The sequence below is a fragment of the Carettochelys insculpta genome, chromosome 1, assembly GCF_033958435.1.
Source record: "Carettochelys insculpta isolate YL-2023 chromosome 1, ASM3395843v1, whole genome shotgun sequence".
In the NCBI taxonomy this organism is placed as follows: Eukaryota; Metazoa; Chordata; order Testudines; family Carettochelyidae; genus Carettochelys; species Carettochelys insculpta.
This window is the reverse complement of record NC_134137.1, coordinates 287,260,848-287,279,714: the sequence shown is the minus strand read 5'-3', so window position 1 is coordinate 287,279,714 and position 18,867 is coordinate 287,260,848. Positions and strand designations below refer to the sequence as shown.

The 18,867-nt window shown below is 49.3% G+C and overlaps 2 protein-coding genes across 5 annotated transcripts in view; both read left to right on the top strand.

Moving 5' to 3' along the window:
• The first annotated feature begins 1,686 nt into the window (after positions 1–1,686).
• On the top strand, positions 1,687–13,543 carry ARHGDIB (Rho GDP dissociation inhibitor beta). 4 transcript variants are annotated; one of them, XM_074983961.1, is made up of 6 exons: positions 1,687–1,738; positions 6,185–6,376; positions 7,036–7,119; positions 8,679–8,755; positions 11,222–11,285; positions 12,088–13,543. In XM_074983961.1, the coding sequence occupies exons 2-6, from the start codon at positions 6,196–6,198 to the stop codon at positions 12,285–12,287; spliced, it is 606 nt and encodes a 201-aa protein (XP_074840062.1). In that variant the 5' UTR covers positions 1,687–1,738; positions 6,185–6,195; the 3' UTR covers positions 12,288–13,543. The 4 variants fall into 4 exon arrangements, with proteins under 4 accessions (XP_074840062.1, XP_074840064.1, XP_074840065.1 ...); XM_074983963.1 differs by having other exon boundaries at positions 1,693–1,738; positions 6,156–6,376; XM_074983964.1 differs by lacking the exon at positions 1,687–1,738 and adding an exon at positions 2,005–2,098.
• Positions 13,544–15,472: 1,929 nt separating this feature from the next.
• ERP27 (endoplasmic reticulum protein 27) overlaps positions 15,473–18,867 on the top strand; it is a 37,622-nt gene continuing 34,227 nt past the window's right edge. The window contains exons 1-2 of the mRNA XM_074983960.1: positions 15,473–15,590; positions 15,980–16,080. Coding sequence (XP_074840061.1) covers positions 15,473–15,590; positions 15,980–16,080 — 219 coding nt within the window. The remainder of the gene's footprint in view (positions 15,591–15,979; positions 16,081–18,867) is intronic.

Sequence of the window (18,867 nt, the reverse complement as noted above, 5' to 3'; positions counted from 1 at the left end):
AAAGAGAGAATAAAAGAGAATAAAACTTTCAACTCCAACAAACTCTGGCCTTCTTGACTGGGACTCTCTCCTTTTCACGAACCTGTATATTTAGACCCTCCTATGGAACCCCCACTCATGCGTCTGACGGAGTGGATCTTTGCTCACAGAAGCTTATGCTCCAAAATATCTGTTAGTCTCTAAGGTGCCACAGGACTTCTTGTTGTTTGTACGAACACATATTGTCATACATACGTCATAAACACATGTGTAACAACGCTCAGCTGCATGCACCCCTTCCATGTGCACTCCTATATCTTGTACGCTCATACGTACATCTTGGTATCTACTCACTGACACACTTAAATAAACAAACATGCATCTACACTCACATGCGTATGCTTCTTCTCCACCCAAGAAAAAGAGCAAGAACAAAACCCCATGAATTTAAAGTTGTTAAGGTACATCTGCTGCCCACACAGTCATTAAAAACCTAGGAACTCTCCTGCTGCGACATTTGCTTTCACAACAGCTCCACCTCACATGCCTTCGCCTCTGCTTACTCACAGATCCAAATGCTGTTCTGCTATTCCCATATCAGTCTGGAGTAAACCCATTATAATCAGTGGATTTACTCCAGCTTTGCATCAGGGTAACAGAGAAGAATTCGGCCCTCAGACTGTGGTTCCACAGCACACATTCTTTTGATTCCAACACACACTCCCCCCCCCACCCCTGTGCACACATCCAGTTCTTCACAGTCACCCAGAAACAATAACTCTTTTCTCAGCTGGCTGGACTATGGAATCTACCTAGCTGTGCCCAGGCAACTGCTCCTCCCGCATTGGCTCCTGCGTGTGCCTGTAAACATACCTAGTGGGGCTTTAATGTGTTATTTGGCAAAAGTCTGTGGTCAGAGGAAGGCTTAGCATCTGAGTATCACTGAGAGGTACTAGATGGTTCCTTTGTGAGCAGGCTCTTTGTTTGAATAGAGAGACTCGCTATTGACATTTCAAAGAGGAAATTATTTTAAATTTGCTACATGTTGGAAAATTAGGCTCTAAAAAGTATGCAAAGTGTCTCAAAAAGAATCAAAGTTTGTCCTTGAAGTTGTCCCACTTTTGAGCTTGATAACCTATGAGTTAGTGTCTTAGTTTAGGGCTCACACCAGGCTCTAAGTGGAAAACTAAGCACATCCTTAAATTTGTGGAATATGGGGCAACACTGTAATGCATGTGCCATATAACTACGCCCCCCAGCCCTGCCCCTTACGTACCCTCCTGTCCCAGGAATAACCTCTTTGAAATCAGTGCAGCTACACCAGTGGAAAACTGATTTGAGAGAAGAATCAGGACTGGAGTACACACATCCGCATATCAACACAAACACAAGCAAACCTATATTCCCATACCCACACTGACATTCAGCCATGAATGAAGAGGTACAAACCCCGTAGTGTACAAAACACCCAAAGCCAAACACATGCAACACACAAGGGAGAGGCAAATGCGCACACACAGGCTGTTCATGGGAAAAGATGCTGCTGAGACCCAGTTGATGAAGATACAAGAGGGTCCAGATAAAGTGAACAGTAAAGCACCAGCAGTGTCTCTGCAGATAGCTCAGGGCTTCCTCTTCAAGCCTGGGCTTTTTTTTTTTTTTGTATAATTTTTTCTCCAACTTCCTTCCTGCTCTAACTGCCAAAGCACAAAACTAAGCGCAGAGAGCAGAGAGGGACCCCGGACGCAGACACGAGCCAGTGAGTATAAATTCAGATAACTCGGGGGAGGGGGAGATGGAGCATTGCTTTCCCACGGTGCTGGCACACTTTGAGTCTGTTCCTTGGGGCAGAGGCAGGATTGTTCTGCACAGCTTTACCCGAGGAAAGAGTCTGGAATCCAAAGAGCATGGTGCTGGCTGCACCAGAAGGGGAAGTTAGATGTTGGTGAGGAGAAAGTGGGGACGGCTGTGCAGCAAGAGGCTCAGCTCTGCACTGTGCTGTCAGTGAGCATGAGCCATGCTTGGGAAGGACAGGAGGGTGATGCGTGTTGTTTCCTGCCCAAGATCTCATGGTAAATAATACTAGGCGAGGCTCTGCTTTCCCAAGAGGCCTGCTCAGGTAATGGAGTATTTTACCTTTCATCCCTGGAGGGTGGGGCTGGTAGAAGAAGTAGTTTACTCTTGATCATGGAAAAAATTCATTTAATTTCCTCTGTCAAATTCTCATTCTAGAATAGATAAGCCCTGTGTTTTGAGGATATGGTTTTAGGTGAGTTTGAAGTGTATTGAGGTGAGGGATAGTGCTGTGGCCAAAGCATTAGCCCTGTAACCCCAGGGTTATGAGCCCAGCCCTTTAGGGATGTGGGGCAAATAGATTTAAAAAAAAAAACAAACGAGGGGAGAGAGTGAAGTTGGAGATAAAAACCCAAAACCCCACACTCGAAGAGGAAGCTCTGAGCTAGCTGGTGCTGCACTGTTCATTTTATCTGGACCCTCCTGTATCTTGATCAACTGGATGTGTGTACTCCAGTCCTGATTCTTCTCTCAAATTAGTTTTCCACTGGTGTACCTCCATTGCTTTCAAAAAGGTTATTCCTGGGAGAGAAGGTACCTACAGGACAGGGGTGGGGGGTGTAGATATATGGTCCTGCCAAGAGGGCAGGGTACTGTTCTTGATGACCTCTTGAGATCCCTTCCAGTTCTATGAGATAGGTATGTATATCTCTCCACATTGGTAAAATGGCTGGCCTGCAGCTGCTACACCTCCACCTCCATTTATGTCCAGGGTAGATACCAGACAGCATAGGGAGTGGCAGTCAGCTCCTTCTCTGCCTGCTGCCAGCGTGCCTCCCTCTGGCCTACAATGAGCATGTCTTAAACTACAGCCTCCCTGACCTGTTCAGCCCCTGGGCTCTGCTGAAGTGTCCCAGGGTGGGTGGCTGATATGGTGCTTTTGTTCTTTGCCTTCTGAGGCTGTCATTTTTTGACAGGGGCTCCATAATGCTGGTTGTCTGTTTCTCCCCCATGGCCAGAGACTAGCCCCCAGGCCTTGAAATCTAGAGTGTGAAGAGAGGGCACTATCAAGGGACAGGGCAGCGGCCTGGGGAGGGCCACAGAATCTGCAGGAGTGGGCTGGGCAAGACAAAGTGATAGTGACAGGAAACAAATCTTCTATTTATTTCCAAGAGTATTTTAAGGGTTCTTTTTTCCATTGTCGAAGGGGCCATTACATGTATACACAATTTATGGGAGGAGCCACAGGGGTATTGTCCTTGTGGCTGGACCAGTAAGGCACAACCACACCTGTGTGCACCACCAAACAAGATGAACATGAGGTGTGCAGGAGAAGCTTTGATGTGTTGCATGTGTAGATGGCAGTGGTGAGTGAAGCACTTATGTGCACAGATGGCCCATCCCGTTCCTACTGAATTTAATAGGAGCTTGCAGAGAGCATGTCCGGGACCTTGAACTCTAGAGGGAAAGCTCCAGTGTGGGTCTGACCTTCTCCAATGAATAGGGAGCAGTGGTGTAGGCATACAAAAGAGTCAGGATGGTATCCATAGCAGGAGGGACTAGCCACAGCCCTATCTCATCCATTCAGGTAATGGGGCAGTCTGCCTTTCCAGCTTGCCCAATGTCTTGCTAAGATCTCTGGGAGGTTTAGGGCACCCAGAGAAATTCCTCAGAAGGTCATCCCTTTGCATTAGTCTTGATGGAAAGTTACTCAGCCCTGGGCAAAGTAGGACGAAGATCTGAGGGAAGGGGAGCACCCAGACATTCCAGGACAGAATCTCCCTTCCCCACTTCCCTCCCATCCCGTCTGTCAATGTTTCTTTCTCTTTCTATGATAAAGCATAAAGTCCCTCCTGGAGCGAATGAAGGCAGGTATGGGGGAGGCAGGAGGACAAGAAGGGGTGGGTGTAATGATAAATGCATCGTTCACACTGAAGCTGGGGGGACCAATAATTTTTTTCCCATAGGGTCCTGGGAAAGGCCTGGATTTCCCCTTTCCCCCAGAGAATGCAGACTCCCCGAACCAGCTTTTCAGTTGGTGTAAAATAGCACAGCTGCGATGAAGTCACCGACTGGAGGATCTCACTTCACTCCTCTTCTATAGGGCTGTCTCCGATTTCCTTTCTCACCACTGGCTTCTCCACAGTAGCTGTAGGGTCGCTCAAAGTTTTAACTGTAACACACAGCTCTATTTACAGACTCATCCTGGGAGAGTCATGTTCCTGTCATTTAATTTTTATCACTACATTATTATCACCAACAACAAATCCACTGAGTGGGCAAATGCTCGGGTTATCTACCTAGCAAGGGAAAGGCTCGGGGCTTGTCTACACTTGCCCCCAGCTTCAAAGGAGGCATGTTAATCAGGGCCACAGGAGATTACTCATAAAGTGCTGCAGTGAATACACAGCACTTCATTAGGCTAATTCTCCCCAGCGGCAGCTTCAAAGCTTCAAACTTCGAAGTGCTGGCATGTGTGTAGCTGTGGACAGTTCAAAGTGCCCATGCTAATTTGAAATCCCTTTACTCCTCAAAATTCACCGCAGCACTTCATTAGTAATTTCCCATGGCTCTGTTTACCATGCCCCCTTCAAAGTTGGGGGCAAGTGTAAACCCAGCCTCAGAGGAGAATTCATAGAGAAATTTAAAATAACGAAGTGTGAAGTGGAAGTGTATCAGTCCCCCCTTCCATGCTGTCCCATGACATAATAATGAACAGCCAACCACTAAAATGAATGACCACAGTCTGGACAAATCAGACAGAACTATCACACAGCAAAGAATGATTTGATCCATGAGCAGTGTCCACTGCTGGCTCTGGCCTTGCATCTGGGTTTGCTCAGGAGCATCAAATATTGGCCATGAGCACGTACCAGACTAGATGGGCCAGTCTTTTGATTCAGAAGATATTGCAGCTCTATCTACTCACCCCCTCAACCTCTCCTTCCTTACTCCATCCACACAGCCCCTACTCTGTGTCATTCTCTCGGCCCTCCATAACACAGCCACCCACCTATCTACACATCCTCCTGCCGCCTCTCTCTCTCTGCCCACTACAGCAGGCTCGTTCTTCCAGCTTGTGCCTTCAGCGCAGCTGTGCTGATCTATACCAAATAAAGAAGTGGCTCTCGAAGTCCAGGACAATCCCAGCATTCCATGGGGAAAGAACCTTGCCAATGTCCTCATGGATGAGGAAAGCCAGTGAGCGGCTCCTGTCTAAGCCCGTGCTGAGACACCTGCTCATTGACGTCAGTTCTCACTTCCTCTCGCCTTGGAGATGTCTTACTGCTGAAATGCTACTGCACAGAGCAGATCTGTAGCTGGGACAAGTGTTGTCATAGAAACAAGCCACATATTTCCTTCCTGCACAGGAAGTGGACCTGGTCATTGCATAAAGCAAACTATTTTCAAGAGTGTGCAGCAGAGAAAGCCTGGGGCATGTGCATCTGGATTTAGTACGATTTGTTTTCTGGAACAAAGAAGGTTTATTTAATCCGTTCAGTTAAGAACCATTATCAGGTATTTTCTCTCCTTGCAAAGTTCCGTGTTTCTAAGTGTTATTTATAACCCATCGGAAGCAGAAAAATTAAAACTTTTCCTTAATGGCCTTTACTTGCCTCCATGTTTCCGTGTGTGACAGTGGCTACGAATGCGAAATTATGGGGCAGTGCAGGGGCTGCTTGCAGTGGCTAGTCTGCGTAGGGCTGTGCTGGGCTGCACAAGGAGTCTAGTTGCAAAACGTCACTATTTCAGTCTAAGTTGTTTCTGTCACTACTGGAGGCACCACTCAGAGAGAGAGGAGAAAAAAGGAGGAAAGGAAAGTGTGTGTGTGTGTGTGTGTGTCGGGGAAGGGGGAAGCATATCTGTCTCGAAATATAGAAAGAGCAACTACAGGGGCTCATTCAACACTCTAGCCACAGATTTCTGAGCATTGTGCTTTGGCATTCGGTTATGACACTAAGTTTGGTGCTGGTGCAAAGCAGAGGTATTGGGACAATTTGAAACCCTGTATGTGGTGAAAACCCCGATTTCAACCCAGGAAATGCTGCAGCTGCTCCCAGCACTCTTAGTGCAAGGTGCCTGACTGACAGACCTGGAAAATGAGGAGTTTTCTTCAGTGAATAAGTATTGTACAAACTGTACCCATCACTGGCTTTGTCCAGCCACTGAGTGGCTGTCTTGATCTCCCTAGGCTAGGAGACCATGACTGAGAAAACCCCAGAGCTGCATGTGGAGGAGGAGGAGGAGGATGACCTGGATGGCAAACTCAACTACAAGCCGCCACCCCAGAAATCCCTCCAGGAGCTGCAGGAGCTGGACAAGGATGACGAAAGCCTCGCTAAGTACAAGAAATCTCTGCTGGGAGAGGGACCTGTGGTGGCAGGTATGGTGTGGGTCTCTGACGGAAGAGGCTCACTGAGACAGTATGGTGCACACCCAGTCCTGGTTGTGGGAGGACCCTCTAGTGGCGTACATTGTAGGGAAAGACTGAAGTTGTTTCCAATGGTGAGGGTCCCATAAATACATGCATTGCTCTTGTTGGGATATGGGAACAAGTTACCAAACTTGGGGTGGATGGACTCAAATGGAGATAGGATCTACAGTGTCAGGTCTGTAGCTAGGGATGTCTGGGGTGGGACCAAGGCTTGTGGAGGCATGAATGCCTGAGAAAGTTCCTACTCGAAGGAGGTGTGTAGTCTCTGGTATGTGCCCAAGCGGAAACTCCTCATGGAAGGACCCAACATGGCAGCATGGCGTGGGTTAGTCCTTGCTAGGGCAGTGTCATGTGATGGAAGGTATGTACCTGAGGGCCTCCTCTTGGAAAGGACTTGGGGGGGATAGTGGGATGTGGCTTATGGATTGGTTCCCATTGTACAAGGTGCCTGGTTTTGCTTTCCTAAGAGGACTCAGACATTATTGCGTATATGGTTAGAGAGGAATCTTTAAACAGGGAGGTGAGGGAGTGACCCTGAATTCCTTAATTCCCCTCCTGCCATACTTTCATCTTGCAAAACAACTGGCTTCCTCTTTCCAATCCTACAGATCCAACAGTTCCCAATGTGGTAGTCACACGGCTCACCCTCGTATGTGACGCTGCTCCAGGACCAATCACTATGGACCTTACCGGTAGGTGAAGATTCCTTCCTTTGTCACATATGGGAATGATCCAGTCCAGCTCAAATTTCAAGTCTAGGGATAATTTTGGAGCCCAGATTCCAATTTGAAGTTGTCTGGGGAAAGTGCGGTTACCCCTAAAGCAGTTGTTCTCAGCTGGGGTCTGTGTGCCTTTGCAGGTACACAGAGGTCTTCAAGGGAGTACTTAGCTCACCTAGGTTAGTGTTTCTCAACCTGGGGATTGTACCTCCTGGAGGGTGTGTGTCATAGAATAGGTTTAGGTGGGTCACAAATGAAGAGTAAGCAGGGTGATTGCTCAGGGACCCACATCAGCAGGTGCCCTGCAAAGCTAAGTTACATGCTTCAGTATGGGCCATGGGGCTTGGGCTGCAGACAAGGCTCACAAGTGAAAATCAGGGCCAAGTATCACTTGGAAGCGTAAGTACCATATTTTTGTTCCAATCAATGCGTTTTAGAACAATATGGTGAAACTGGGAAAGCATTTTCCCATGAGTGTGTGGCTGTGACATTTCTGTACTTTTATGTCTGGCTTTGTGAGTGAGTAGTTTTTAAGTGAGGTGAAATTTGCTATATATAAGACAAATCAGCCTCCTGAAAGGGCTAAATCAGCTGGAATGTTGAGAACCACTGCCCTAGAGGAATAGTCCCTATGGAGATCTTGGGCCTAGGTATTTTTATTTAAAGTACAATTATGGTAAAAAGAAAGTAAGACAATAAAGCTAGGCATCTGTAGGCTCCATCTTCAACTCCTCTGCAGAACAGCTTGGAAATCTCTAAAAAACGGCAGGGCCTAGAGTTCCCTTCACAGAAGGAAAGGCTCTTGGTCTGGTTTCTACCCAGCTACCCGCTACCAGCACAAGATAGGCGTACAGGTTAAAGTAACAGACCATCTTAAAACTGCAGAGTAAAGCCACCTTGCAGTTCTGGCTTCAGGGGACACGGTGAGAGAGTCACACTTCACCTTATATGGGCTTTTTTATCAGAGAGAGAGGAAGTCAGGCTGGCAAGGCATTGTATTTCCTGTTCAGCTGAAATCCCCAGCGCACAAACAGTGTTGCAAAGCCATTTGTCACACATAGCATAGCCCAGCTGAGTTTTCAGCCGAGACAGGCCCACCTTCCACCCTGTCACTAGAACCAGGGGCTCCACTTGAGTGAAACAGCTAACATGGGTTGCATAGGGAGCTATGTTAAGCATATGGTTCACTGGAGTAACATGAGCGCAAAACACATATGCACACACACACACACGCACACGCACACTTGTGTGTGTCTCAGTAATGTATTTGCATACACACACATGCCTCTTATGAATGCCTGTGTTCACACACCCAAATATGCACATCCATGGGTATGCACAAGCATGCTATATTTTTGTGTATGCAGGTGAACATATATGTTTATGCACACATGTACTTGCATATACATATAAATATGCATGCACCTGTGTGCATACACATTCAGAAAGAAGATTTCACATCCATTTCCTAGAAGAACATCTGGTTTCTTTTGCTTGAGACAGGACTAACTTTCTGATTTCTCTCTGTACAGGGGATGTTGCAGCACTGAAGAAAGAAACATTTGTACTAAAGGAAGGTGTTGAGTACAGAGTTAAAATCCACTTCAAAGTGAGTCTTTATCCCTCTGGTTGCTTCCTATAGGTTGCTCCGTGCAGTAGGTCATCATAGATAACCAGAGTAAATTGAATTGTCAGAAATGATGTTCTGAATCATATGAAGCTTAACTGGGTTTGGGTGCAGTTATAAACCAGCCCGAACCAGGTGCACCAAAGGGTTTGCTAACATATGTGAATCTGCTGTGTGAACCCGATGAAGCTGATGGTGAATTGGAGATTGCATGACCAGTCAAAATGCATTCTTGTAAATGGCTCATACTTGTCATTATGTAAAACTCAGTAGCTGTGACTGATTGACTCACAAAACAAAAATTGTATCCATGTAAAGCCAAACTAGATAAAAAGCTTCTCACAAAGCCCTCGGAAGCTGATCTGCTGAGAGTTGCTGGACATTGCAAATACCTGCACATGGGTGAAATATTTGCAGCAAAAGGCAAAACTACACAACAGCTGAGATTTCTGCATTGTGTTATGCTCTTCCAAATTGTCTCACATTGTCAAACAATTCAACAGCATTTCAGGCCATTCCCACCAGCACCCTGTTGAAAATGGGGTGTGTTCAAAGAGCCAGGTGGCCTGCCTAGCAGGCGTGTTCATGACTTGCTCCCCTTTACAAGTTTTGCAGGAAAGCAAAATCTGAGTGATGTTCAATCACCTGAACTGAAAGAGTGAAAATACTAATGTGGACAAATATTCCACCATTTTCATGCAGTTCTGCTGCTCACAGTCCTGGAGATAATGGTGTGACATCCAAGCCTTCTTTATGCTAGAGAAACATTTCCTTCAATTTCCCACACTTCCTAATGGGAAAGGTCTATGGCCAGGCGAGTTACCTTAACTCTCTCCCTGGCTTCCAGGGTCAGCAGACTGAACTCTGGGCTCTGAAGCGCACTCTGTGTTGCTATCAGATGTAGTGGTGCTTCAGTGAGGCAGTGTGTCCAGACTGGAGAAGCAGAGGATGCAGCCATGTTTCAATTCGCCTTGGCAATATTGGGATTATTGGGGCTGTGTCTACACTAGCCAAGCAACTAGTTTAAACCATCTCCTTCCTTACCCTGGGGGTGAGCTTGCCACCGCATCAATGGTCCCAGTCCGCAGCATCCCTAAGGTGGAGGAGTGAGCTCAGAGACTTTCCCCTTCTCTTTGTGCAGTAGGCAAGCCGCCAATCCGCAGTCTCTGGGATGAACTTGGGAATGCTCACCTGGGAACCCTGTGCTTCTCCTCCATTCCATCTTTCCCTCCGTCCTCTCTGCAGTGCCTCCTCAGCTGGGCTGTCCTGAGGGAAAATGGCACCGTGGGAGAACCTGTGTTTTGGCTCCCTGGCCCACATGGGCATGTTACACCCATTGCTCCTGGTCCCTGGGGGCTTCCCAAGCTCTTCATTGTGCTCCTTTGCCCCCAGTTCTCTCCCGGCACCCCTAACTCTGGCCCCACTCCTGCCTCCCTGCCCATCCTTCCTGAATCCATAACTCCTGCCTCCTTCCTGCACCCCTAAGCCCCACAGTGGGCCCAAAACACCCAAACTCTCCTCCTGCATTAGGGATACCATATTTGAACTTGCAAAAAGGAGAACACCCCTGAGAGGGAGCGTAGCTGTATCAGTGTCTACCCACTCACCTTGTATTAATGTACTAGCTCTACTGGAACACATTAATACAGAGTGAGTTGGTAGATACCAATACAGATACACGCCATCTCAGGGGTGTGCTCTTTTGAGAAAGTTCCTCTATGGTAACCCTATCCTGCACCCACATGGGGAAGCTGACCTGGGTGCATGGGACAGCTGGCATTGCTTCTCGCTGTCCCTGAACGCTGCTTCTCTGCTCCCTCCCTGCCCCCGGGAGGCTGTAATGGGGTGTGTGAGGCACGGTGGCAGGGCTCCCTGCATCCAGGTCACTTTCCCCTCTGGGGCTGCATGGGGGGAGGGCAGGAGAGCAGCAGCTCCTGCTGTTTGCCTCACCCCCGCCACCCATGTGTCCTTCATGTGGCATGTTCAGGCCAGCTGGGAGCAATTTCTGACTTCCCACAGGCAGCGTACAACTGTCCTGCTGCCCGGTGCCTTGTGGACTATGGTGGCCCTGGGCAGTTGCCTGAGTGGCCCACTCCCAAGGCAGGTCTTCATTCTGAGAGACTTGTTAACCCACCTGCTACACCACATGATGGGCTTGGGCAAGCACGGCAGAGTGCTAATGTGAAGCGCATCAGACAAACTGAAGGATCCAGGTTGTGTGGAAGCTCCTGGCCTGCTGCTGAGAAATGCCAGGGATTCCCTCAGCAGCGCAGGCTCCATGGTGGGCCCTGAGGCCCGCCCCCCCCTTGTCCAGCACATGGAAGGCAGAGAGTAGTGGCCCATGAGGGCCAGAACAAGACTGTCTGTGTGTGGTCGAGGGGAGGAGGGCAGCAAAGATGGCACGAGACCCTCCTCTTTAAACTCATCCCTGTTCACGCCCTCTTGCAGGTAAACCGGGACATTGTGTCTGGACTGAAATACGTGCAGCACACCTATCGGACGGGGGTGAAGGGTGAGTAAGCAAGAACCCCCTTTCCTCCCAAACGCAGCATCCCTCGCATGCACTCTCAGCCCTCCTGTCCCAGACAGAGATCCCCCCAGCGCAAAAAGCCCCTTCCAAAGGTTCTCATCCTACCCAGAGCCTGCCATGGACACAGTCTGGTGCACACCACTCATTCCATTATATCCAGAGCCCATTCCTTCCCCCTGAGAATTTCCCAGTCTGTACAAAGCTTTCTATGGAAATAGGCAAAACCAGGCTATTCTGTGCTACTCCGCAGAGCTTCCAACCATGTACAGGATCCTCCTCCTTTATGTGCAGGCTGTGTGGAGGGAGGGTGAGACCCATGTGCACCCCAACTTTCCATACATAGATTCTGTAGAGAGACCTCTGGACCAAATCTTACACCATTTCACACCCAAGTCCATCCATGCCCTGCTTCCGCCCTCTCCTTTTCCTGCCCATCTCAGTTTCTGTGTGAGCCATACTCAGGCACCCAGCTTTTTCCTCCCCTTATTTCCATATCTGATGGAGCTGGAAGGGACCTTGAGAGGCCAATGAGTCCAGTCCAGTCGCCTGCCCCTACATCATGACCTATCACCATCCCTGTCAGGATTTTTATTTTTTAACTGTAACCTTCCCAAGACCCTTGAAGGCCCCTTCAAAGATTGTATGCACAACCCTGGGTTTACAAGGCCAATGTGCTAACCACTGAGCTATCCCTCCCCCGCCCCAGCTCCCTCCTGAGCTACCTCTCTCCCCTGGTTTAGCTCCCTCCTGACAGGCTCTTCCCTTGTGCATTGTTTGCTCCTAGTGGATAAAGCGACGTTCATGGTTGGCAGCTATGGGCCACGACCTGAGGAGTACGAATTCCTGACCCCTGTTGAGGAAGCGCCCAAAGGCATGCTGGCTCGGGGCACCTACCACAACAAGTCCTTCTTCACTGATGATGACAAGCATGACCACCTCACCTGGGAGTGGAACCTGTCCATTAAGAAGGAGTGGACAGAATGAGCTCACTCAAGCTGCTTTCTCCCTCCTTCCCCTGCCTACCGCACTAATCACAAGGAGTACCACTCCTGGACCCACGCATCTTGCTGCCCTTCACTGCTGCAAAGGGCTTCCGGACCCCTCCTAACCCTTGTTCCTACCACAGGAGATTCTGTTAAAAGCAGGTCTGGGCACAGGCCCATGGACAATCTCTGCATTTCCCACGGCTGCACTGAAAATAACACTCCCAGAGTTGTCGGGACACACAGGCTACGTCTACACGTGCACCCAACTTCGAAATAGCTTATTTCGATGTTGCGACATCGAAATAGGCTATTTCGATGAATAACGTCTACACGTCCTCCAGGGCTGGCAACGTCGATGTTCAACTTCGACGTTGCTCAGCCCAACATCGAAATAGGCACAGCGAGGGAACGTCTACACGCCAAAGTAGCACACATCGAAATAAGGGAGCCAGGCACAGCTGCAGACAGGGTCACGGGGCGGACTCAACAGCAAGTCGCTCCCTTAAAGGGCCCCTCCCAGACACACTTTCATTAAACAGTGCAAGATACACAGAGCCAACAACTAGTTGCAGACCCTGTATATGCAGCACGGACCCCCAGCTGCAGCAGCAGCAGCCAGAAGCCCTGGGCTAAGGGCTGCTGCCCACGGTGACCACAGAGCCCCGCAAGGGCTGGAGAGAGAGTCTCTCTCAACCCCCCAGCTGATGGCCGCCATGGAGGACCCCGCTATTTCGATGTTGCGGGACGCGGATCGTCTACACGTCCCTACTTCGATGTTGAACGTCGAAGTAGGGCGCTATTCCCATCCCCTCATGGGGTTAGCGACTTCGACGTCTCGCCGCCTAACGTCGATTTCAACTTCGAAATAGCGCCCAACACGTGTAGACGTGACGGGCGCTATTTCGAAGTTACTGCCGCTACTTCGAAGTAGCGTGCACGTGTAGACGCAGCTACAAGGTGGTAAACCAGGAAAAATCCCTCTTCTACTCCAAAGCAGGTCCCCGGAGTGCCTTTCTGAGGGAACACAATCATCTGGCCAGCTCTATAACTCTTATGATGGGGCACTGTGCCCTTCTAAATAATCTTTCACAGAGTTATTTTTGCCACTGTAAATGTCTGTTCCCATTATGGTACTCTTTTCCTGGTCTCCTGCCCAAATCATGTAGTCCTTCAACCAATCAGGGAGCCTCAGTTGGCCACCATGACTTGTAAAGACGTCAGTGTCCCACGAATAAAGCCAGTTTCTTTCTTCCCTATGGTGTGAGGCGCTCATTCTTTTGTGGCACTTGTCTACTCATTCTGCTTTTCACATATGCAGACTAGTCTAATAGCGTGTGGCTAAATAGTAGCCAGGGATAGAAAAAGGACTGTGAAATTCCCAAGTGGCTCATAAGGGATATAGATCTCAAGCTTCAATACATAAACCAGCCTCACCATGATGAGGTTTAGGGTGAAATTTTTCCTGTGGGCAAATTATTTCACAGCTCCCTTATGCAGCTTCCTTCAAAGTCTCTTGTACGGGCCACAATTAGCGATGGTATCAGACTAGGTGGCCCATTGGCCTTATCCACTCTAGCATTTTTGTGTCCCTGTGTTATGTGTCGAGTCAGTTTTAATTTGGCCTCCATGGTATTTATAGGCATCTGCTCCTCATCTCCCATAGCAAAGACAATGGTCTTTTATGCCACTTTTACGCCACTTTTATGCCACTCTTACTACCAGCTGTCTCCGGGGTTCCCAGCTGGGGACAAACTGATTGGCTATGGTATGAGTGGTATGAGGAGACACTCTGGGACTTAGGGTAGGTCGACACAACAAAGCTATTTCGAAACACAGTAGTCCCTTGAATTACGTGAGGGTTGCGATCCCACTGACTCTTGCATAACTCAAATTTCAAGTAAGTTGGGGGGGCTTTTTTCCACAGCAGAACACATGTTCTGCAGCTGGGGAAGCAGCAGAAAGGTAAGTTCTGGGGGGCAGCTGGGGAGGGTTAGGGCTGCAGGGTGGGGTGGAGTTGAGCCAGGGCTGTGGCTGTGTGTGGGGGTTGTGAGCTGAAGGCTCATGCAGGTGGTGAGCCGGGCCGCAGGGGGTTGAACTGGAACGGGAGGTGGGGTTGAACCCCAGGGCAGGGTGTTGAGCTGGAGCCATGGTGGGGGGTGGGTGCGGGGGGAAGGGGGTTTGAGCTGGAGTCACACGCAGGAGTGGTGAGCCAGAGCTGGGCCATGGGGAGTTTGAATCAGGATCAGAGGGTGGTTGAACCAGAGCCACGCGAGGCCGGGGGGTGTGTGGTGGGGGGCGGGGGCTGATCCAAGGCCGGGGGAGTGGGATTTTGATTTGCAGTTAACTTGCATAATGCGAGTTAAGAGCAATTCAAAATTACACATTTCGAGGGTTTTGCTATAACAAGGTGCGTGTCTACACCCCACAACCACTGTTTTGAAATAGTGTTGAACTAGTGTATGCCTTATTTTGAAATTGGCAAACCTTATTCTCCGAGGAAGAGTGCCTGTTTCAAAAAAAGTATTTCAAAATAGGTGCTATTAAGACAGGGCAGAGAGCCTATTTTGAAACAAGCCAGAATGCATCCAGTGGCTCTATTTCGAAACAGGCTCCATGTGCATAGATGCTGTATTTCGAAATAACGAAGTGCTATTTCGAAAAGCATTTTTGTGTCGCAGCGTTATTTGAAAATAGCTCTTCCGGACTAGCCTTTTTTGCAATAAAGCAGCTGTCAGACATACTAGTGCACAGAGAAGGAAAAGAACTTCCCTGGTAGGAGCAGGGGATGGTCACATTTGGTTGTGGTGCAGAGCATCGGGAGACGTGCCCAGGGCTGAGAAGAGAGGAAAGCAGGGACTGGAGCTGCTCCCTGGTGCCAGTTCAGGAGACTCTCATCAGCCTGTGCCCCTCCGGATTGTGCAGCGTGGAAAAGTCTCTGTAGGAGTGGCAGGAGTCACTCCTGCTCCCTCCAGCTAATCTCTCAGGGCAAGAGGTGTCAGGGACAAATGGTTCTGTTTTAGCTCCATGACCTGTGCAGAACAGAGACCCCATGCCAGACTTTTATCTCTGAAGTTGAACGTTGCACCACTGCCAGCTGCTCAGTTCCCAGCTACCAGGAGAGCCACGCCTGACCCAGGAACCGCTGACGTGTCACCTTTCCAGGCAGAAGCCAAAGCAGGACCCATGGCAAGGAGAGGAGCAGACAGGAGAATGGACACATCTGTCTTGTGGCGTCTCTTTTTCCCCCTCCTCGCTTGGGGCTGCCTATCAGGGTGCGCTGAGGAGACCCCTGCACCCCAAAGTAAGAAAGCGACTCTGTGGCCAGGCCAGAAAAGGAATAAGGGGGGTGAGAGAAATCTGAGCTCTGCACGGCGGAGAGAGCCATTGGGGTCAGCGTGTATGGCGGATGAATGGGTGTGAGCTGCACGTCTCTTCACAGAGGTCGGTCAGTCGGGCGGCACTGAGGAGCCCCGGGACCCAGGGAGGGGAGGGATCTGCCGAAATCTGCATTCCCAGGGGAAGGAAGGGGGAGTGTGTGAGGTGGCGGGATGTGTGTGTGTGTGTGTGTGTGTGTGTGTGTGCATGCATGTGTATGTGTGCATGCGTGTGTGTGCGTGCGCGCGGGCGTAACTCTGGGCTGCTCTCTATGCCTCAGATGATTCTGGTATTTTCTTCTTGTGGTCTCTCCAGATGTCACTGGAGACGCAAAGAGACCCATGATTCTGAAAGATATTGCAGCCACAACAGCCTTCATCGATGCTGCTGAGGTGGCCGTCATTGGCTTCTTCCAGGTCTGTTCAGATTATCTCTCAGTTCTCTGATCACGTTGCTGATGATCTCTTGTGTTTCCTGGGTTTGGGGCCCTGTCATGCAAGGGTTATGCAACAGCAGAGTCAAGTCAGTCCCCAGCTCAAACTGCCTACAGCCTAAATAGAAAAGACAGACGTGGGTGGAAGGAGAGGACATATAACAAAGAAGCAAAGTGAGCAGAGCAAAGAGGAAAACACCCTTTGAACTCCATAGTGGCAATGAGTCAATAGGGGCAGGTGGAAAGGGGTGAGCTAATAGAGCAGGAAATAGAAGAAGGGAAATATTGAGGTGGCAATGAGGAGAGGATGGAGGGGGGTTTAGATTTAAGGCTAGAAGGAACCACTAGATAGTGGAAGGCAGGGGGACTAAAATTACAGTGGAATGACCTTCTTCAGGACCCTTCCTGACTGATGGACTCCAACAAAGACAAGTGCAAAGTACTTCACTCAAGAAGGGAAAAAAATCAAATGCATGACTACAAAATAGGGACTAACTGGCTAGGTGGTAGTCCCACTGGGAGGAGCTGTGGGTCATCATGGACCACAAAGGGACTATGAGTCGGCAATGTGATGCAGCTGCAGGAAAGGCTAATATGGTCAGGGATGTGTTAAAAGGAGTGTGGTAGGACAGAGGATGTAATTGTCCTGTTCTGCTTGGCACTGATGAGGCCTAGGGGAATGTTGTGTCCTATTCTGAGCACCACAGTTAAGAAGCATGTGGAATAATTGGAAAGAGCCCAGGGACGAGCAACACAAATAAGGAAAGGTTTAGTGAACCTGATCTGTGAGGAAAGGCGGAAAAAACTGGGCATGTTTAGTTTCGAGAAAGAAAAAAAGACTGAGGGCCAACCTGATGATAGTCTTCCTATGTGTTAAGAGCTGGTGTAAAGAGGAGGCTTTTCCTCAGAGTCTCCATGCCCATGGCTGGTAGGAGATGAAGCAGCAGGCTTAATCAGAAGCCAGGGAGATTTAGGTTAGATATTAGGAAACATTTTCTAACTGGAAGGCTAGATAAGTGCTGGAATAGGCTTCCAAGGGAGGTCACGGAGTCGCCATCACTGGAGTATTTAAAACAAGCTGGACAAACACCTGTCTGGGATGCTCTAGGTTTACTCGGTTCTGCCACAGTGATGGGGGCTGGACTTGATGACTTCTCAAGGCCCTTTCCAGTCCTACATATCTCTGAATGTATAACAGTGTCGGAGGGGACTTAAGCAAACAGCCAAGCAGCAAGAAAGGCAACAATACACCCAGAGTAAGAGCAGAAGGAAGGAGAGCCCATGGACATCACTGGCATCTCAGCTTCCAAAGGGACTTCCCGCCAGCCTTGCCGACCTGCTGTTGCTTCCTGGACTCCTGGCTTTTGTTAGGGAGGGAAACTCTGTGCTCTTACACAGGGTGCTTCTCGGGAGCTTCCACTTCCGCCAGCTGGCATGTTCCTCAGGCTGGAGGAGGTGGGTAGGTTAGAAAGGAATCCCCAACATATCTCATTGCAAAGACTCCTTAATTTCAGAAACAATGGGTGCCCATATAACAAATGATAGAGTTAAGGCTGTGTGAAATAACTGAAGTGATGATTTCTATTGTTTTGGGTGTCTACCGCACAAGTGCTACCTTCCCTGACTAGTGTCACAGGGTTTCCTCAGAGTCTGCTCTTTCAGCACCCCTTGAACCTTATGGTTCAAGAAGTGACGGCAGAGTGAAAAAGTATCGGAGGGGTAGCTGTGTTAGTCTGGATCTGTAACAGCAACGAAGGGTCCTGTGGCACCTTATAGACTAACAGAAAAGTTTTGAGCATGAGCTTTAGTGAGCACAGACTCACTTCATCAGATGAAGTGAGTCCGTGCTCACGAAAGCTCATGCTCAAAACTTTTCTGTTAGTCTATAAGGTGCCACAGGACCCTTTGGCAGAGTGAAAGCGATTCCTGTGCGGAGGGCCAGCAGGAGGACAAAGCAGCACTTATGTTCCATTTCAGATCTGAGAAGAGTTTTTAAATGGGCCTAGAACTTGTATTTGCCACCTGCGCAGTGTGGGTCAGAGGTCCCCGGGGTGGCGTCCTGACAGGTATCTTGCTCTGCCCAATGAAGATAACTGTTCAGCTGCTTGCCTGCCCCCTCTGTATGCTGGACTGGCCCTGTGCAGATTGCCCACACAGCAGACTCTGAGACAGACCCCAAAGCCCACAAAATCAGATAAGAATCAAGGGCACCAGGCCGGGTTTATTAACAAATGAAGTACAGTAATAGTTGTCAGCAGACTCTACTGACCACCGCACAGGTGTGCCCTCTGACAATGGCCTCAGCTCAGTCAGTGAGAGGTCTCTATGCCTCCTAGGCTGGAAAAAGACACCTCCCTGAGGGTATGTTTTTATACATAGGTACAAACAAGTTACACATCACTCCTGAGATATGAGGTTTCTACCCTGGGATATTGCCTACATGCCACCCATTAACTGATATCTGGGGAGGGGGTTCAATCACTAGCCGTTAGCTCTCAGTTGCTGCTCTGTCTGCCCCTGGGTCGGTATGCCTGTTAGCTGTGTTATTGCTCCCAGAAAGATCGATTTCTTCTCGACAAGCCCGCCGTGTGGTTTTGAGCACGTAGCTGACCAAGTGCCACACAAATGAAGTTTATACTCTGCCTTCCCTCAGACCAGTCTGCTATCCTTGGGGAAAAGAGACGGTACTATCCCTGTGCACACAGGCACCAGCTCCTTGGGCTGGAGCACCCATGGCGGGTGATTAGCTCCCACCAGCAGCCCAGCTCCT

Excerpts from the sequence above, each read along its gene's own strand:
- ARHGDIB (XM_074983961.1), top strand. The coding sequence starts at position 6,196 with ATGACTGAGAAAACCCCAGAGCTGCATGTGGAGGAGGAGGAGGAGGAT. Across the intron at positions 8,756-11,221 it reads GAGTTAAAATCCACTTCAAA|GTAAACCGGGACATTGTGTC; the intron begins GTGAGTCTTTAT and ends GCCCTCTTGCAG. Across the intron at positions 11,286-12,087 it reads CTATCGGACGGGGGTGAAGG|TGGATAAAGCGACGTTCATG; the intron begins GTGAGTAAGCAA and ends GTTTGCTCCTAG.